Source organism: Dendropsophus ebraccatus, chromosome 15, assembly GCF_027789765.1.
Source record: "Dendropsophus ebraccatus isolate aDenEbr1 chromosome 15, aDenEbr1.pat, whole genome shotgun sequence".
NCBI classification, from domain to species: Eukaryota; Metazoa; Chordata; class Amphibia; order Anura; family Hylidae; genus Dendropsophus; species Dendropsophus ebraccatus.
Window position 1 is genome coordinate 43,404,976 of NC_091468.1, and position 20,306 is coordinate 43,425,281.

Below are 20,306 nucleotides of genomic sequence, written 5' to 3' on the forward strand. Positions count from 1 at the left end.
GTGATTGTGGGATAATACCTGTTATCTGCTACTACTGATTTGTGCAGTCTGCGTCCTGTAAAGGAGTTGACCAGCTCTTTAATTTTATTATTGTAAAAAACAATAATATTTCCGGTATACAGCTGTATACTGTGATTGCGGGGTAATACCTGTTATCTTGCTACTACTGATTTGTAGTTATTGTTAATTGTATTTCAAACTGCACCTGAAGTGCATACCGCTAGACCGAAATGTACGCTTCTACTTTACGTTTGTAATTTGTTTATGAATGTTCAGTGAACACAATCGCAAATATTTTTTTCGTTCGTGTTCGGGATCCGAACCGAAAAAATTGGGATGTTCGCTCATCACTAGTGTTAGATGCACCCAGGCATGCTTCCCCTGCTTTCCTATATGCATCCAGAGGTGTTGGCATCATTTCCTGAGATTTCATTATGCACTTGTTGACCTCCTAGTGGTCAAATATTGATTTCCAGGTCCCTAGAATTTTTCTCTCAAATTATATAGAGATTCGATATTCGTTCGAATACACGAATATCGGGAGCTATTCGAATCGAATTATCGAATATTTCACTATTCACTTATCAGTAATCAGTATTCACCAGTAATCCTCGGACAAGTTCAATATTGTTTATTTAAGGCTCCACAAAACACAAAGGGGGGATTTATGAAGACCGGCCTTGTCCCCTTTTTCACGGGCAGATTCACTAAGAAGCCACGCCTCAGGCGAGCAGGGGATACAGAAGACATACGCCAGGGAGAAGGGGCGAATCTGCGCCGCAGTGCTGATACTCCCCAGATTTTTGTAGAGGCGCAAAGCCTCTACATAAATCATGTGTGCACTGGAGCTCCTCAGTGTGTGCACATAGTTAAACCTACACTAGCTTAGAGCTGAAGTACGTTTCTGTAACATTTGTCCGCCCCTCTGCATGTAGCCACACCTCCCCTATGCCCCCTCCCTGCCCTTTTCGTACAAGCAAGTGTAAATAGATTTATTCACAACTGCCCCTCCCCCCCATCCCCTGCACCCGAAAATCCCAGTTTCGACACTTTACATTTGTTTTGTGGAGCCTTGAACAAAGAATATTGGATATGTCCCAGATTTAATGGCCCTTCCTTTTATACTATCATCACTAAGCATAGAGGTTCATTGGTCTAGGGCTGGACGAAAAGTATGTGAGAAAAACATAGCACCCTCTAGTGTCAGGTGGCATACGAACAATCAAAATATAATAAAAATCCATTCTGAAATTCAAACCAGCAGCAAACCACATTAGGAACCAGAAGACTTCTCAGCTGAGATGCCTTTGTTTCCAATCACCTCCTTTTGGATTTTTTCCCCAACTTTTTCACTACTGTAAAAGGTTAGAAAGTTGAGATGGGTGTCATTGTCGTCGATAAAATGTTTAGCTGCACTAGAAGATTTAAGGTTTCTAACATGAATGTCATATAAGTGTTCAGCATATGAGTATGTTTTAGGGAGTGGGAGGAAACCAGAGTACCAAAATTACCCATGCAAACCCAGAAGGCAAAACTTAACAAACCGCTCCCTAAAAATTATGTTAGTATCATTTGAAAGATTAGATTCTAGGCTATGATACCGAGAGCTAAGCTGTAGTCCATATAGTCTCATTCCTGCAAGTATTTAAAGTCAGATTGTGTTACATTCGTACGTGGCAGGGAAAGTGTTAGTAAAGGCAGCTTAAAGGAGAAGTCCAATGTTTAAAAAACAGAGGGTCAGGGAGGAACATAATAAACAAGCTGGGCGAAGGTTCGGGTTCGTACAAAACCAAACCATTGTCATTTGAATCCTGCTATCTTCCTGTTCCATGGGAAAGGTGGAGACAGTCCAAGTCCCACATGTAAAACAGGGATACAGCTTATGACCTAGGACTTGGGCTGTCACCACCTTCCCCACTGAACGAGAAGACAGTGGGATTCAAAGGCAAATGGTTCAGGTTTGTACGAGCTCGAACCTTGGCCTGGCTCGCTTATCTCTATCCGGGACCTCTGGCCAGACTCTGGGATCTCTTTCACAGCCGATGTCACAAGCCAGTTGATGGATTGCCTGCTCATCCAGTCAGTGATTGGGGCGGGACAACACTGAAGTCACTGATTGGTTGAGCAGGCAACCCATCAGCCTGGTCAGGCATTTTCAGTCATGACATCATCAGAATTCCGGGGAAAATGCCTTCTGGCGAGGGTCCAAAAGCCTGTGATGCAGAGCTTCATGAACAGGTGCACAATTTATCATATGCAATATTTTAGCATTTTATTTTTGGAAAGTAAATGTTGTACCTCAAAAATAAAAACAAAAAAAAACAACAAACAATAGTGGCCCTATATAGCTAACAACCACCCACCTAATGGAACAAAGCAGAGAAATGTGCTCTGTGTGTACAAGCATTACATATTCTTACCTGTGGTGTCCACGAAACGGAAAATGCTACGGGTAAGTCTGCACAACAGTCTGGAGCTTTATATGGGTACTAAAGTAAGAAAAAAGTAGAATGTAACAAGTTATTTCAAGCTAATTTTATGAAGCAGCAAATTAACAATGAGCTCAGGTCTACAGCAGATTGGAGCGCAAATAAACAGTGAGTCTGCAATGCAGATTCACAAGTGCTACATTAGAACTAAAGTAAAATCAGTAGTAAAACTCAAATCAACAATAGAATAGGCATAGCATAGAGAATACTTTACAACATACTTATATTTGAACGCAAAAGGTCTAAGCACCTGCACAAATATGCAGATGGAATCTGCACCAGTTCTATTCCTCGTGGACTTACCCTATGTAAGACAACATCTTTAAGCCAATTGCATTTTTAAAGCATTGCTGTGATTTTTATTTTATTTTCTCACCTACAGTATAGAAGAATCTGAAATCTTGTTTTTTATTTTTTGCAAAAAAATGGCATTCAAGGCAGAATATTCAGGTAAATATATATTAGGGTTTGATTAAAGAGGTTATTCAGGGCTACAAAAACATAGCCACTTTCTTTCAGAGACAACACGACTCCTGTCTCCAGTTCAGGAGCGGTTTGCAATTAAGCTCCATTTACTTCAATGGAACGGAGCAGCAAAAGCCCGCCCAAGCTGGAGACAAGAGTAGGGCCGTCTCTGGAAGAAAGAAGCCATATTTTTGTTTTCAGATGGACACAGAAATGTGAATGCAACCTGTGTAAAGTACAGAGAACCTTTGGGAAGACGATAAGCCAAACATAATAAGTAAACCAGCTGCTATCACTTTGTTTTGTAATTTGCGATTTAAAGAAGCAGTTCACAAAAAATTATTATAGGCCCCCCCGGTAGGTGCTGGCATGTATACTCACCGAAGCTGATCAGTGTCCCGCGGCGAGGCTTCGGACTCGTCCCGCGGCGCCGTTCAAATTTGGTGCACGCTCACTGCAGTGACTCCTCTTCTCTGTCCTGTGATTGAACGCCAGAAGTTACGCGCTTCAATAGAGAATGCATAGAAGCGCGTGACTTCCGGCTTACAGTCACAGGACAGAGAAGAGGAGTCAGAGCAGAGGCGGACGTGAGCGTGCACAGGATTTGAATGACGCTGCGGGACCAGAAGGAAGCCGCACCGCGGGACACCGATCAGCTGGGGTGAGTATACGTGCCAGCGCCTACCGGGGGGGGGGGGGGGTTTGGGGTCTTATAATAATTTTTTGTGAACTGGTTCTTTAAGTTAGGGCTCTACAGTGAAATAGAGTTTTCTGAGCTCTGCGGTAAAGTTGTGGCAATTCATGTGCCACTTTAACCTGTCACTATGGGAAAAACAGTTGCATGGAACTTGACATTTTTCCATATTCGACTGCAACGTCTTACCCATGAGAAAACACTAAAGTTGCCCACGAGTCATCATAATGTCACAGGTGACTGTGTCGCTATGGTGCCTTAGCCATTAAGTAAAATTTAATTACATTTCTTTGCATTTAATTCAATCTATTGACTATAATTAAGATATAACTTTAATAGGATAAGATAATTAACAATAAACTTCCCAGAACCAATTAATTAATTTAATTGATACCTAAGAATATACTACAGTACCTAAGGAATTAATTACATAGTAACAGAAAAACTATATAACCTATAAATGTATATAATAAAAACTAACCAAATCGATTAATGTAATTAATTACTGGAAACAAACGACAATGCTCCATTTTACAATTACTATAAAGCGATGACAATTTATAAGTATCCTAACAAATCATAAACATACAATAATAATTCATCATAATCTAACTTTAATCCTTGCACAGTCTTAATAACCTAGTTAATAAAATTAAGCAACTGTAATCTTCCTTACCATAACTTTTCTACTTAAAAGAAAAGTCCGGCCTTTAATAAAACCCGGCAACCGTTGGGGGGGGAATTTGATAACAAGTAGGAACCTACCTCTCCCCATATCCGTGGTGAGCGGCGGGATTGGTCTCCGGACCCCCACCGGAAGGCATTTTACCCAGTGTTGTGAGGACGTCACACCTAGGGGGAAAAAGCCTGTCCCGTAACAGACTGGCCGCTTGGCCAATCAGTGACTCGAATGGTGTCCAGCCCCAATCACTGACTGGCTGAGCGGCCAGTCCATCAGCCGGGTCGTGATGTGCTCAAGGCAAACTTTTATCTGCTTTCCACTCCTATTTGACAGATGGTCCTCAATGGTAGAGGCTCTCAACTCACAATGCTTTAATAGACTATTTGACAACTGTTTTTTTGGAGAACCATTTTAATATTCAGTAGAAAAGCTTAAAAGTTTATTTCCTGAACTTGAAAAAAAAAGAAAAGGTAGGTGCCTGAATGATCACTAGCTGATACCATCATAGATCATAAGTAATTATTATGTCTTTACATTATCTTGCCCAGCTTTGTACAGCTCAGTTGTTTTCATGCTGCCAGGGTTTACTGTTCATTCAAAAGTGTAGGGTCATATTACATGGCCCGATATAATGGGTAAGCAAGCACCATTCTGCTAAATCGGGGCTTGCTTACAGAGCCTATTATAAATCTCGCAATGTCCATGCAACCCTTGCTTTTAAGGTGTAAACTAATATAGATGTACTTACCTGCTCACACTCCCCCAGTGTCCCCTACCTAGTCTTGTCTGTGGGATTCTTCAGTCACCGCAACTGCAGCTCACACTTTTGGTCCCGTCTCTTAAGTTACAGACCGCTCAGCCAACCACTGGCCAAGATGAGAAAGTGCCGCAGCCAGTGATCAGCTGAGTGGCCTGTCACTTCAGAGACAGGTTTGGAAATTCCGATGGTGGCTGCGGTGAGTGGGGAATCATAGAAACAAGGCAGGACACGGGATGAATGTGGGCAGGTAAGTATATGTCTTTATTAGTTTCTTTACCCTTGCATCAGCCATCGTCCATGCAAAACTATTACAAATAGTGATGTGCGGTCAGCGGCTAATGATGAAAGGCAATAAACAGATGATGATCGGTTCCTCTGCTGGTCATTGCCTTTATTACATGGAGCGGTATGTGCCTGATTTGGCAGATAATCACTCTGTATAATAGGGCTCAGTTTTCAATAGCGTTCTCTCACAGACATTTCTTGTAGGCCCTCTATTGCATGGGCTCTTGGACATGGACAAATAGCATCCATTTACAAGCGCTGATTGACAATGTATAAGCCTATCAGCCCTCAGAGACATGTAAGATTGTAAGCAGAAAAAGACTACTTGGTCCATCTATACTGCCATTATATTATTTCCTTATGTTTTTAGGACAGATATATGCTTGGATAGATATATGTTTATCCCAGGCAGGTTTACAGTCACTTACCGTATATTTATCAACCAAATCTGCTGTAAGTTTGTTCCAATCATCTACTACTCCTTCAGTAAAATAATTTCTGGCCCAAATAATATTTACAAGGCCCAACTGTCAGAAATGAATGTATGCATGAAAGATCACTAGATTGTTTCCGCAGGCATCAATTTTAAAGGGGTTGGCCACTTTAAAGTAAAATTATTCAGTGCAGAGTGTACTCACTGTATATACTGACAGCAGCTCCCCATGTACCTCATAGAGCTAAAATCAGATTCCTCTCCTCCAGGCTGTGCTGCCCTGCTGTGGCGAGGCTGTCCATAAGATGGCTGACATGGAGGAGCATGTGACCATGCCCCGCCCCCAGTGTTCTCCATAGGTATATACAGGCTCAGTGGTGGACACTTGGGGGCGGGGCATGGTCACATGTTCCTCCATGCTCACAAATCTTATGGACAGACTTATCACAGAGCAGGACACCGCAGCCTGGAGGAGGGGAGCCTTATTTTAGCTTTATGAGGCACACAGGGAGCTGCTGTCAGTATATACAGTGAGTACACTTACTAATAATAAGTGAATAATAAGTGAAATACTTAACTATTTTACTATAAAATGGCCAACCCTCTTAACTATTGTCGGCAGTACATCTTCTGTTTTCACAGGAAAATGTGCTGCTAACAATTTTTTATGATATGATCAGCTGACAGATGGACTTTTTCTTATTCATTGGCTGATCACTGGTTCCTTTACACAGTTCAATAACTGGAAATTAGCATTCCTTTTCCTAACCTTCCCTTGTAAAAGGCCTCTTAAACACTATCCTGCTAAAGAGAGAAACTGTGATATCTGCTATCCATCATGTGAGAGACGTGTATCTTCCAGAGATAGTGAGGGAAGAACAGGATAAGTGACCTGCTATACTTTAGAGAGGACAAGGTAACATTTTATGGGATACCACAGAGGCAGGAAATGTGTAGTTATTACATGTAATATTGGCATTATACCTATTAAAGGGGTAATCTGGAGAGCAGAAAAGGTTCCTCAACTTTTGCTTTCCAGTGTTGCACCTTCTCTCTCTGTCTCTAGGGATTACTTCCAAGATGAGAGGGGTGTGGGTGCATATTGCAGTACAAAAAGGGTTAAGCAGAAGGTAGTCTGCTCCTGCACCTATGTATTTAACATAAGGGCTCCTAATGGGTCCACTGTATAGTAGGACACCATTTAGAAAACTACACCCCGCAAGGAATGTAAAAAGGGGTGCGGTGAGCATTTGGACCCCCCAGCTGCTTCACAGATTTTCAGAACACTGTGGCGTAAAAAAGAAAAAAATACATTTTTTACACTAAAACGTTGTTCTAGTCCTCATTTTTAATTTTTACAAGGGGATAAAAGAAAAAAAAAGCATTAAACCTGTAGCGCAGTTTCTCCCGAGTACAGAAATACCCCACATGTGGATATAAAGTGCCAAGCAGGCGCATGACAAGCCTCCAAAGGGAAGGAGCGCCAATTGGCCTTTGGAAGCTGAATTTCACTGGAATGGATTTCAAGGGTCATGTTGCATTTACAGAGCCCTCGTGCTGCCAAAACACTGGAAACCCCTCACAAGTGACCCCATTCTGGAAACTAAACCCCTCAAGGAATCTAACAAGGGGTGCAGTGAGCATATGGACCTCACTGGTGACCAGCACAAATGTAGAACAATGTGACGTGAAAGGGAAAATTTGAAATTTTTCACTTTCACAGCACAAATGTGCCTGTCATCAAGGGGTCCATATCCTCATTGCACCCCTTGTTAGATTCCTTGTGGGGTGTAGTTTCCAGAATGGGGTCACTTGTAGGGGGTTTTCACTGACTTGGCAGCACAACGGCTCTGTAAATGCAACATGGCGTTCATCATCCATTTTGGCCAAATCCAGTCTCCAAAATCCAAATGGCGCTCCTTCCCTTCGGAGGCTTGCCCTGCACCCACATGGTGCTTTCTGTCCACATGTGGGGTATTTGCGGACTCGGGGGAAATTGTTCTACACATTTTGTGTGTTATTTTTCTCTTTTAACCCCTTGTGAAAATGAAAAATTCAAGGCTAAACCAACATTATAGTGTAAAAAAATTTATATTTCATTTTCACGCCACATTGTTCCACATTTGTGCCAGTCACCAGTGGGGTCCATATGCTCACTACAACCCTTGTTACATTCCCTGAGGGGTGCAGTTTCCATAATGGGGTCACTTGTGGGGGGTTTCAACTGTCTTGGCAACACAGGGGCCTTTCAAATGCAACATGGCCCCTCAAAATCTATTCCAGCCAAATCCAGCTTCCAAAAACCAAATGGCGCTCCTTCCCTTTGGAGACTTACCCTGCATCCGCATGGCGCTTTATGTCCACATGTGGGGTATTTCCGTACTCAGGGGAAATTGCGCTACACATTTTGTGTTTTTTTTTTTTTTTTTTATCTTTTAGCCCCTTGTGAAAATGAAAAAATCAAGACAAGATCAATGATTTAATGTAAAAATTAAACATTTTTTACACTAAATGTTGGTTTAGCCTTGATTTTTTTCCATTTCCACAAGGGGTTAAAAAAAGAAATTGAACGCAAAACGTGTAGGGTAATTTCCCCTGAGTACAAAAATACCCCACATGTAGACATAATGTGCCATATGGGCACAGGGCAAGCCACCAAAGGGACAGAGCGCCATTTAGAGGCTGGAATGGGGGATGGAGGCCATGTCGCAATTACAAAGCTCCTGTGCTGCCAGGACAGTAGAAACCCCTCACAAGTGACCCCATTCTGGAAACTACACCCCATAAGGAATCTAACAAAGGGGTGCAGTGAGCATATAGACCCCACTGGTGACGGGCACATATGTAGAACATGTGCCGTGAAAATAAAAAATACCATCTTTTAATTTTCACGGCACAAAACAGCAGGGGGCCATATCCCCGCTGCCCCCCTTGTTAGATTCCTTATGGGGTGTAGTTTCCAGAATGGGGTCACTTGTGGGGGGTTTCTACTGTCCTGGCCGCACAGAGGCTTTGTAATAGCATCATGGCATCCTCTAATGGGAATGGCGGCCATACCTACTTAGCTGGGGAAAAGGGACAATTTTAATTTATTTGGGGGTATTAGGCCAATTATTAGTTTATAAGGTTGAAAATGACAGAGGTGTCCATCACATTCAACCTGTGTTGATCCAGAGGAAGGCAAAAAACCCTCGTGAGGCAGACGACAGTAGCCTCATCACTGGGGAAAAATTCCTTCCCGACTCCGTAATGGCAATCAGAATAATCCCTGGATCAACGTGACCCCTGAAATAGGAATCAGGGACAGAATTTAGATAATGTAGAACTCCAATGACGTGTGGTACGCCTTGAAGCGATCCAGTATGCAGAGACCGGGGGGATCAGGACAGGTGTCACACTGGAAAATGGTGTCCTTCCTGATCCCCCTGTTACGCCACACTCTGCACTTCTTCTGGGGTCTCCCATTCTCCAGTGTGGGGGACGTCACCTGGAAAATGTTGCCCTGGTGCGATACGGGGTCCTTCATATCCAGAAGCGCTGGGTCTGCTCAATGGCTGCTTAATATTAGGGCTCTGTTACTGCTTCTGATATTTTCGGATTGTGCCGCAAGCTACAGTAGCTCAGGCAGCAAGGGACCAGAAGAGGGGGATGCTGGTATAAAAGTCATCCCCGTACAGGTGGTAACCTTTATCCAGCAGTGGGAAGATCAGTTCCCGAACGATCTTCCCACTAACTCTGAGAATGGGCGGAGGGGGGGGGGCATCTGGGGGCTGGATTCCGGTGTCCCTTCCTTCATACACTTTAAGGGTACGGGCACACTGCAGAAAAGGATAACCTTGTGCATTCCGCAGCTGGCACCCGCCGACGGACTGATGGAGGCGCACGTCTCCGCTTGTGTCACACTCCATTCTATGCATGGGCGAATTCCGCCCTCTGTCCAAAGAATGAACGTGTTTATTCTTTGGATGGATAACGGAATCCGCTCGTGCATAGAATGGTGTCTATGACACGGGTGGAGACGGGCGCCTGCATCAGTCCGCTGGTGGGTGCCAGCTGCGGAATGCACAAAGGGTTATCCTTCGCCATTCCGTAGTGTGCACATACCCTAAGGCTATGTTCACACTACGTAAAACTACGGCCGTAGTTCTCGCCGCAGAACTACGGCCGTAGTTTTAAGTGGCAGAACATAACCTTATTTTCAATGGGATCCCGGCCGGAGCGTACACACATCGTATGCGCTCCGGCCGGGATCACATGCGGCGCTGGAAAAAACTGACAGGTCAGTTTTCTGCGGCCGGAATTCAGTGAATTCCGGCCGCAGAAAGACCTGTCAGTTCACACAGTGAAGCAAGCGGCTCCACTGTGTGCTATGGGAAGCTCTGATGCGGGCGCACGCTGATGCGCCCGCATCAGAGCTCCACGGCCGGACGGATCATCCGGCAGGTACTTAAGTAATTGTAATCACATCATTCAACCTGATGCAGCACTTGGGTCAATGGTTGTAAGAAACATACCAGTTGTTCTAAAGTATTAAAAATACATGGAAAAATTACTACACCTAGGTCCCCTGGAAAGAGTTAACGTCTTCACAGCCCCTCTCCAAAATAAATAAAAAAAAATAATAATTTTACATAAACCATAAAAAGCCTTTAGCAGAAATTAAATGCACCTTTCTGTCCTTGACATTTATCCTGATCACGCTGGACTATAGTAAATTACACCCGGATTCATCTGTAGGTTTGTTGCAGGATCTTCCCCATACAGATGGTTGTTTCTGCACATTAAATGAGTGTGTTCTTATCCCTTCGCACTGAATGCGGGATTACACTCACACCATCACAAATATTCTTTGCCCTCGTTTCATTTATCTTCTCCTGGGCAAAGATAAAAGCTGAAAAATTGAACTACTTAGCTTTGTGAGCTTAGGGAAGTCTGAGTGGCTAGAGGCAAGAGAGGGAATTATTGAAAAGTCACAAACAGTTCAGAAAACCTAGGTTTAAATAATGAGAGCCTCGGTTTTTTAATGTGGGCACGTTAGCTTCTTCATTTAATGTACCAGCTGCTTCTTTATACACAAAATAAGCAGTAAAAAAAAAAAAAAACGAAAAAAAAAAACCGCTCTTTTTATACCTGAATCTTCACGCTGATGGCGATGCTGCCTTTAACAGTAAAAACAAGCAATATTAGATTACTGAAAGGATTACAGAAAAAAAAAGACAGCATTGTCTATTGCGGGGGAAGGCTGCTCTGTTTCACTAACTTAATGATGTAGGGTAAAATTAGAGAGATACCTTCCGAGGAAGAAGGCACATAGTAATCACCTTTATCGCATTGCTTAACAGACTAGTAAGTGAAACAGTAATTTTGCCAACTGTGAAATGGCTTTAAAAGAAAACAATTCTTCAGACAATTTACTTAATAACTTAAGCTCTCCGAAGTAACAGTAGTCCTTACTAACGACGGTACAAATTCATTAAAATATCCACTTATATATGTATGAAAGGAGGCAGAACATTGACGGAGGCTTCTTAATGCCTCTGTGAAATTCGCGTGGAAGAGATTAATACTTTCGGCACGGAGATTTTTAATTATTTGGTTTTGAATATACACACACAAATAGATGACCTGCTTTGTTGGGCCGAAACGGGAAAAATAGAATCCCAGTTTATTAAAGGGGGAAAAAAATAATATTAATTGGATCAGAAGTTTTTAACGTTTTATAAGCTGACTTTGCTATTACAACAATATGGTGTATGTATTCTGCCGGAAAAAAGATAGAATGAGGATTATTAATGACAAAAGAGAAAAACAAGCCTATCCCATGGGGTATGTGCCATTTGCATTCCTTTATTTAGTCTTAGCCGTGTTAAAGCGGCACAGGGCTGTAGAAGGGGATTTATAGAAGGGGTAAGATTCCTGTCTTCTAATGAGGTTCTGGGTTGCCAACAGTCATAATTCATGGGCATAAAATGGGGGACTTCTGCCCAGTGTCCATTAAAAGTAATGTCCTCTGATTCTTATGCTGGAGGAGTTTGTACAGTATGTATCGTTATTTTAAAGTTTATAGTTTACACAACTAATGTGTTAGTAGTGAAGCTATAGATGTAGATCATCATTCATTTTATCTATAAATGTTTTGAATAATCATGATTTGCTAAAAAATGTCAGATAAATAAGTTGATGCTAGGCATCCTATGTGGAGGAACGATGGCAAGGATGGCGGAAGATCGCATTAGTATGGGTACAACCTATGCTGGCTGACTTCAATGCACGGGTCCTATTAATTCTGTGCACAGAACGGGGCCGCCATGGGACATGTCCAGCAATGGCATATTCCGGCATCAGTATGCCGATCTGCACACCTGTTCTTTGTGATAGGTATCTTTTAAAGAGGTTGGCCACTTTATAGTAAAAATGTTCAGTATACAGTATTGGTAAGTGTACTCTGACTACTGACAACATACTGACTTCCCTCCTCCAGGCTGGGCTGCCCTGCTCTGTGTTGTTTCTGTCCATAAGATGGCTGACATGGAGGAGCATGTGACCAGGCATATACAGACTCAGTGGTAGACACTGGGGGAGGGGCATGGTCACATGCTCCTCACATGCTCGGTCATTTTATGGACAGAAACACCACAGAGCAGGGCAGCCCAGCCTGGAGGAGGAGAGTCTGATATTAGCTCTATGAGGTACACAGGGAGCTGCTGTCAGTATATACAGTGAGTACACTTACTAAGGCCAGGTTCACACTACGTATATTTCCGGCCGTAGTGCAAACCGCGAATATACGCCCGTAGTTATGAGGTTGATGCGTACGCTGGAAAGTATACGATATCCGGCCGCACAATGCACACTACGTATGAGCCTACGGCCGGATCGTGTACGGCGCCGTGAAAAATGAACAAGACCATTGTTTGCGGCCGGAACTGTTCCAACTCACGGCAGTGGATTTCCATGCGGTCCCGTATGGAGTACTTATTTCAGCCAAATTGAACTTGATTTTTAGATCCAAAAGGTTCTGTGTGTTTTATTGGGTTGGGCGAAGATTTCCAAGTAAATGACCTGCCTCAGATCGCTTCGAATCAAGCTAGGGAAGCATAACTGTTCTACGGGCGTACGTTCGCGGTTCGCCCGCATGTCTATTTTTCCTACGGCCGTAGTTTCAGCCGCACATTTCCGGCCGCGTACGAACTACAGCCAGACATATACGTAGTGTGAACATAGCCTAATACTGTAAGCTGAGCAACTTTACTATAAAGTGGCCAACCCCTTTAACTCTATGACTCTGCATATGATTTAAGCGAGGAACAACTCACCTCTCCCCGTGCTGTGCCATTGCTGGATTGTCACTCTGGAACCCAGGATCTCCTGCACAGCCAACGTCACAACCCAGTTGACAGACTGCCTGCTCAGCCAGTCAGTGACTGGAAAAGGACACAGCTGCAGTCACTGACTGCCTAAGTGTGAAATCGCCCCTCGCCGTGACATCATCAAAACTCCTGGTGGATGATCATTGTTTATTATGTTTACACATGCCAGCAGTGACATTTTTCAAACTGCAGGACTTTACTTTAAAGCTACCACCATAAAGATCTATTGTATTGCACCTCCAGTGATCCACTTATGGGATATGTATATTCAAGTTTCTAAACTTTAATGATATAATTGAGAGCATTATTCACTTATTGAACACATATTGATAAGTTAGATACTGTATTTCCCCAAAAATAAGACAGTGCCTTATATTCCTTTTTTTTTTTGAAAGAGGCACTATGTCTTATATTTGGGGGATGTCTCATTTCTCTCCCCCTGGCCTCCCCTTGACTCTCAACCCCAGCTCTCCCCCCCAGCTCACTCACCAAGGTCCAAGGTATAGGAGAGAAGCAGGAGCGTGGCAGCAGCAAGACCAGAAGGGTGCGGTGGAGGGACGGCAGAGCGTGCGGCGTGACGTCAGCAGGACAGTGCCAGCTGTGAAGGTCCACAAGGGGATTAGATGAGTAATGGGGGGTAGCAGGGGTCGCAACCTTTCTTTCGGGGGGAAGTCTTATTTTAGGCTAGTTGGTAGGACAGTGGGGGTCTCTTTTTTTAGGAGGATGTCCTATTTTCGGGGAAACACGGTAGGCAGATATAAACATAGTGAGAGGGAACTTGCTAGTTATAAGGGCATTCCAGTAAAAAAAAAAGCAAGTCTTTTGCATACATTAGACCTAGGTTTACTAAAACGCGCTAAATGTAGTCTTAGACTAGATAGTAAATTTAATAATATGCATCCTGACTTTGAGTGATACTTTGGTGAAAAAAAACAAACCCTGTTTTTAAATCAACCAGTGAAACTTATAAAGGTTTGTAAATTACTTCTATTTAAAAATCTCAAGTCTTCCAGTACTTTTCAGCTGCTGTATGTCCTGCAGGAAGTGGTATTTTCTTTCCAGACTGATATGGTGCTCTCTGCTGCCACCTTTGTCAGGAACTCACCAGAGCAGTAGCAAATCCCCATAGAAGTTCCTGTCACAAATGCAGGTGGCGAATAAAAGAACCCGGCACTCACCAAATCAGTTTGCTTGTTTATTCAAGGTACAACTAGCATAAGTTTATATATTGCATTTCAGCCATTGGTGGCCTTCATCAGTTAAGGCCACCGTTGGCCAAAAAGTATCCTGTAAACTTGGGCATGTTGAACCTTGAATAAACAAGTAAACTGATTTGGTGAGTGCTGGGTTGTTCTAGTAACCTATTGCTCGATCCATCCACCACATGTAACACCTACCACCAGAGTGCCGTCCTTCTATCCTCACAAATACAGGTGGCATCAGACAGTGCAGTGTAAGACTGGAAAAAATACACCACCTGCAGGGCACGCAGCATATGATAAGTACTGGAAGGCTTAAGATGTTAAAATAGTAGTAATTTACAAATCTGTATAACTTTCTCACACCAGTTGGTTTGTCTTTTTTCCCTCCATAGTTTCCCTTCAAAGTGTACCTGTCATTAAAAAAAACTTCTGACACATGTCACAGGGAATCGGCAGATTACATGGGGAAAAGCTTGAAAATTTTATAGCTTTTAAAGTTCATTAATTTGCAAATTTATTTATCCAATTACCCGTCCTCGCTCTGGCTTGCTGCACGGGCTCCCGGCTTCCTGCTCTCCCACTCAGCCAATCAGTGGCTGCGGCTGGGCAATGCACTGATTGGCTGAACAAGGACAACAGGAAGCCGGGAGCCCGTGCAGCAAGCCGGAGCGAGGACGGGTCATGTATGTGCAGGCAGCATGCGGGTTAAGGAGCGGGTGATTTACATATTCAAAGTGGTCTGAAAGATCTGATGCAAGTAAGTATTCACACAGGAACTGACAGGATCGCAACGGATCTCGCTCGCTGCTAATCCACTTCAATCCATTACGTGTGAAGGTACCCTAAGGAAAATTTTCGTAAAGATGGAAACTATAAAATGTATCAGACACTTACCCTTGCACCCAGCCTCACTGTAACTATGTGCTCACGTCCTGAAGAGTCTTCAATTTTCAGTTTGATTGTACTGAACTCATTATCTACAAACAATAATCTACAACAAGAAAAAAAATATAGAGAGGTATAAATTCTCTTGCTTCATTACCTAATAAAATACTGGCATGATAACATTTGGTGTTATGCATGTACAGTATATACTTCCTGGGGGTCTAGCTGTCTCTATTTTTTTTCTTCTGAATTTTGTTAAGACTTTATTAAGTTCAGTATGTCCAGAGCCACCAGTATTACCCTTTCTCTGTCACAGTGTCACAATCTAAAACCAGTTAGTTAGAGTACACACCTAGCGGGTGCTGGCTCCTAGCTGACAATTGCCGTCAGCAGCCATTATTATCAGAGACCACTTGGATGCCACAGTCAGTAGCAACAATGGCATTTAGTGAATCACATGTCCCTTTCACCCCAAGACTGTGAGATGCCAATCAGTTGTCAGTATTTCTGTAAGTAAATTGCACTGTTTACTTTGTGCTGGTCCTACAGTACAGAGTTACAGCTTGTGTTGGGACAGGTCCAGACACAACAGAATTCAGTAATATGCAACATTTTTGCATGTCGTATCGCAATTTGTGAAAAAAATTCTGAAACAAAAAGACAAGCTGGGAATTTGGAAATGCATGTTTATTCTTCAGCTAAGTGTGAACAGAGTTTGGAAGAAAAAAAAAGGGACAGTCTGCTACGATCATGAATAATAAAACACATGATACTCATTTTATCCTTGCTGAGTCCAGTAACACTGCCCCAGTCATCACATTGACTTGCTTCACGAAAAGTCCTTGACTTTCGCAGCTGTGAGTGAGTGCCGCTGTAGTTTTACAAAAATATATGTACATTTTCTTGTAGCAAGGAACACTCAGCCACTCCTGGGATTCCCTATAAAAACCTGTGTTAATTAGCGGCAGTGCGGACACTCTATTCCTTCATGGTTTATCACAGCTACCTTAGTTTACTTTTTTGCATATTGTGCTTTTCTTAAAGAGAACCTGTCATCCCTTTCTTGCTTCCCAAACTACGAGTCATTGAAGCGGTCCTTGAAAGTTTCTGTCTACACCATAGGCTGTGAATAACAGTTCTCTTCCTATGCCACAACAGGCAGAGATTTATCAATCAAGACGAGAGGGAGGGGAAAACGCTGGAGACCGCCTTGATGAAATGTGGTTTGGGCAGCATGTGATGGCAGGTTCGCCTTACCATGATGATGTACCAGGAAACCAGTGTGAGAAAAGGAGAGAGGAGGGGCGCTTCCTTGTGTAGTAGTAGGAGGCCAGGTGTGTGGTAGTAGAGGACTACAAGAGGCCACTCACCTGGAGGAGTTGTGCAAGATTAGGCACAACTCTATTGATGGCATAAATGGTTGTACTCCGCAGCTGTTCCGGGGCATCACCACCGAAGGTGGGAAGAGAGTATGCAGATATCGTAACCAGCCGGTTACAGGACCAAAAGCAGGAACCCCGTGCAACTTGGGTCACCGCAGAAGTACTGTGGCATATACGTGATGGTATAAGTCGGCTCCGTATGCTTACTAACGGTATATACCAACCGCACAGGATGTAGTAGAACAGTTACTTTTATTGCAAAGCGTTTTGGCCTTCACAAGTATAACGAAGGCCTTTTTCAAGCTTGACTAGCCCATGACTAGTCAGCGTGTGCGCTCGGAGGGGGGGGGGGAATGATTGACAGGCAGAGAGGCCACCAACTGGCTCCCTTTGAAGACCATGTGTTCCAGTAAGAAACAAATATCGTTCGTTCCTTTGCTTCGAGCAAACATTGAGATAGTAAGGAATATTAAGAGCAACCCTTATGCCTGCAATACTGTGGTTACTGCTCAGTACAACAATACAGGCTATAGCTCAGAATCAGTATGATGTGCTCAACTTATATGAAGAATAATTCTATATGTACAGCGTAAAAGGTGTTTCAGGGTTTCTTCACAAGAGATATTTCAGATTAAAGTATTGAATATTTTTTTTTCAAATATGCCTAAAATCCCCACATTATAAATGTAGTAGGTTTTCGGCCTGTATTCTGAATAGCAATATTGCAGGTGTAAACAAATAACTACGCAGTTAAGTCTACTGGTATCTACATATTTTGCCTGGTTGCAGCTGCTCTAAATGCCCTGTATCAAGAGATTTCATTGCTGTTTGCCCAAGTCTGAACAATGTAATTAAGTTTCAGATGAGGTAATTTAAATGAGATTAAACTTTGACAGACATATTTGCATTGTAAATGTGAACGCTTGTTTGCCATTTCCAATACACATTTAAAAGTATAAATTATTAGAATTTTGAAGTGTAAAAACAATACATTGTTTATTAGGGTTCTATAGTGTCAATGGTGGCATAGGGCTAGTAACTGCAGTAGTTCTGGAATCATTGACCTTTTTGTAGCCAAGGAATGAGAACTTACATAGACATCAACAGAGTTTATTGGCCAGTCTAGGTTTAACCACTACATAGTTACAGTGTGATTCTGATTACCCGTCATCAAAAATAAGTGTTGACAGACGCGAAAAACATACAAAAAAAAAAAAAAAAAAGGTCAGCACACCAATAACACTGTTCACACAGGTGAATGTGATGGAGGTGGCTAATATACAGACAAAAACAGAAAAGTGCAACAGCAACCTGCAAGTGCCAGGACTTACCGTATATACTCCATTGAAGTTGCTGGGGCTGGGGGAGATGTGTCTTACTGCACCACTGAGATGGTAAACGGCACTAGCTGCACATACGAATGATCTCCCTCAGCCCCAACAACTGCATCGTCGCTCCGGTCCCGTTGTTGTACCCGATTGCCACCTGTTAGAGTACCCCACTGTCACCACTGTTACTATACGTGAAATTTGTACAATTTGTTTCAAAACTTCTAAGCTCTATGACATCCTATAAAGCAACTTTACCAAATAATGCAACATGATGCTCACTTTTTGGTTTAAAATATTTTTTCTATTTTCCTCCTCTAAAACCTAGGTATGTCTTATCGTCAGGGGGGGTCTAAAAATAAATTGAAAAATACAGTAAGTCTACATTGTTGGAATTAGTGACTGTGCAGGGAGTGGATCGCGCAGGGTGAATGAAAGAAGAGTACGCTGGTCTTGATACAAGTCCCCCATACTGTATAAAAACTAGATATAAAAACTAAAATGGAGAGACCTGCACCCTTTTCATGTGTTTTGGACCCAATCCTGGTTTTGGCTCAAAATAGTGTGAACACAGAGGAATACAGTTGTCTCAAATCAGTCACCTTTCCAGTCTTGTTTTTACCAACATAGCAAAGTAGATAGTATGTATGGTTTTAATGATTGCTGGTTCTTTTAATAACTGTACATTGCACAGAGCCTTTTATCCCTTATTATTGTGATAAAACTAACAAAACCTGGCAGATCAATGCTCTCCTCTTATATATAGAAACAATAAGATATCTTATAAGACAAAACACAAAGGATAAAGACAAAGGCAAACATACTTATCCCAGCCTAAACTCTCTATGTCCTTAACAAGGCAAGAATAATACTGCGGAGCAGGTGAGGCTTCTATTGAATTTGTGTTCTTCAGAGCAGCATCCTGAAATATAACGTTTGCATGTGTTCAGAGAACCGGTTATAGCATCTGTGATATACAATCCCTTATATCACAAGGCTATTCCAAAATAAAAAATGCCTTTACATTCCTATTATAATAGTAAAACATGATGTTTACAGTAGTTACAGAATTACATGGTATTACCATTTCTTTTTACCAGTGGTTTACAACTTATATACTGTAAAAACTAAAAACCAGAGTAACTAGGTAGGTTTACAGCATTACTTAAGAGTATTTTGTACCAATTCACTACTGTTTTTACTAGGACTGGCTTCTGTATTCACCCAATCCTGCCTTTTGTGTCAAGTCCATCAGTAGGACTCATACCCTGCTCATAGGCAGCTCAAGATCATGTGTCAAACCAGGCTGGCCCCAGACTTGACAAAATAAAGGCAGGACTGGGTGAATACAGAAGCCATAAGTCACCCAGGGCAGAAGATATTGGTGCACTGGGCCCGCCTCCAGTGCCCCAACATACCTCATTTGTATATTTAGAAAAGAAAAAGGATAGATCTCTGAAAATGGTTATAAATTAATTGCACTATATTGTGTGTAAGCTTCTCAAAAATTTTTTGTTAGGCCCATTTTCTAGTGTAAATGTATTAAATAATATAGTGTTCTGGTCAAACAGAAAGGTACATCTGCCATAAACGGTATAGAATTGAAAAATATAGCTAACAATGTATTCACTACATAAAATGTATACATTTCATGTTTACCAGACAAAATGCTGTGATCAAAGTTGCCAATGTAAGAAATTAGCATGAGGGCAACTCTAATGCAACTAGATAGATACAGTAGATAGATAGATAGATAGATAGATAGACAGACAGACAGAGTGCACCCCATCTGTGACTGTTACCAAATAACCAACACAGTATGCATCAGTGCTACTTACCAATATGGTCTTTAGCTCCATCATAAAGCTGCTAAGATCTGCACTCTGCTGTAATCTCTTTAAAAAAAAATAATAAATAAATAAATAAAACTTCTAGTCTATGTACAATTTACTGATCTGGCAATATAAACCATTGCCAATGTGCCGTTAATGTGAGAAACTTAAAAAAATAAATAAATAAGAACTTAACAGCATTTGCCCAAAATACCATTAAATGTTCTGAGGAAATGTCTGTTTTTTACTACGTTACAACTCAATATCACATTTTCAAAGTGAACTCTACCGTTGTTAGTGTGATTTAGGTCATTTAATATCATGCACATGTATAGAATGAGTATATGTGTTAAAGGAAACCTGTCACCCCCCGGATCCAGCTTCCTGAGCCGGTCGGGTGAATGAGATTTCAGCGCCCGAAGCCCGGCGCACGCGCTCACAGGAGAGTCCGATGCCCATAGAGAATGACGGAGCATCGGACAACCCATTCATTCTCTAT

General features: G+C 42.2%; 1 protein-coding gene across 3 annotated transcripts in view; it reads right to left on the reverse strand.

Annotated features, from left to right (window-relative positions):
• The window catches only part of FANCL (FA complementation group L), a 66,221-nt gene that overhangs the window by 38,538 nt on the left and 7,377 nt on the right, over positions 1-20,306 (reverse strand). For 2 of the 3 annotated variants that reach the window (XM_069954609.1, XM_069954608.1), the window contains exons 4-7: positions 19,814-19,870; positions 18,800-18,897; positions 15,275-15,371; positions 2,421-2,489 (exon numbers count right to left, since the gene is read on the reverse strand). In XM_069954609.1, the coding sequence (XP_069810710.1) occupies positions 2,421-2,489; positions 15,275-15,371; positions 18,800-18,897; positions 19,814-19,870 (321 nt within the window). The remainder of the gene's footprint in view (positions 1-2,420; positions 2,490-15,274; positions 15,372-18,799; positions 18,898-19,813; positions 19,871-20,306) is intronic. The other variant, XM_069954610.1, reaches the window with a different exon arrangement.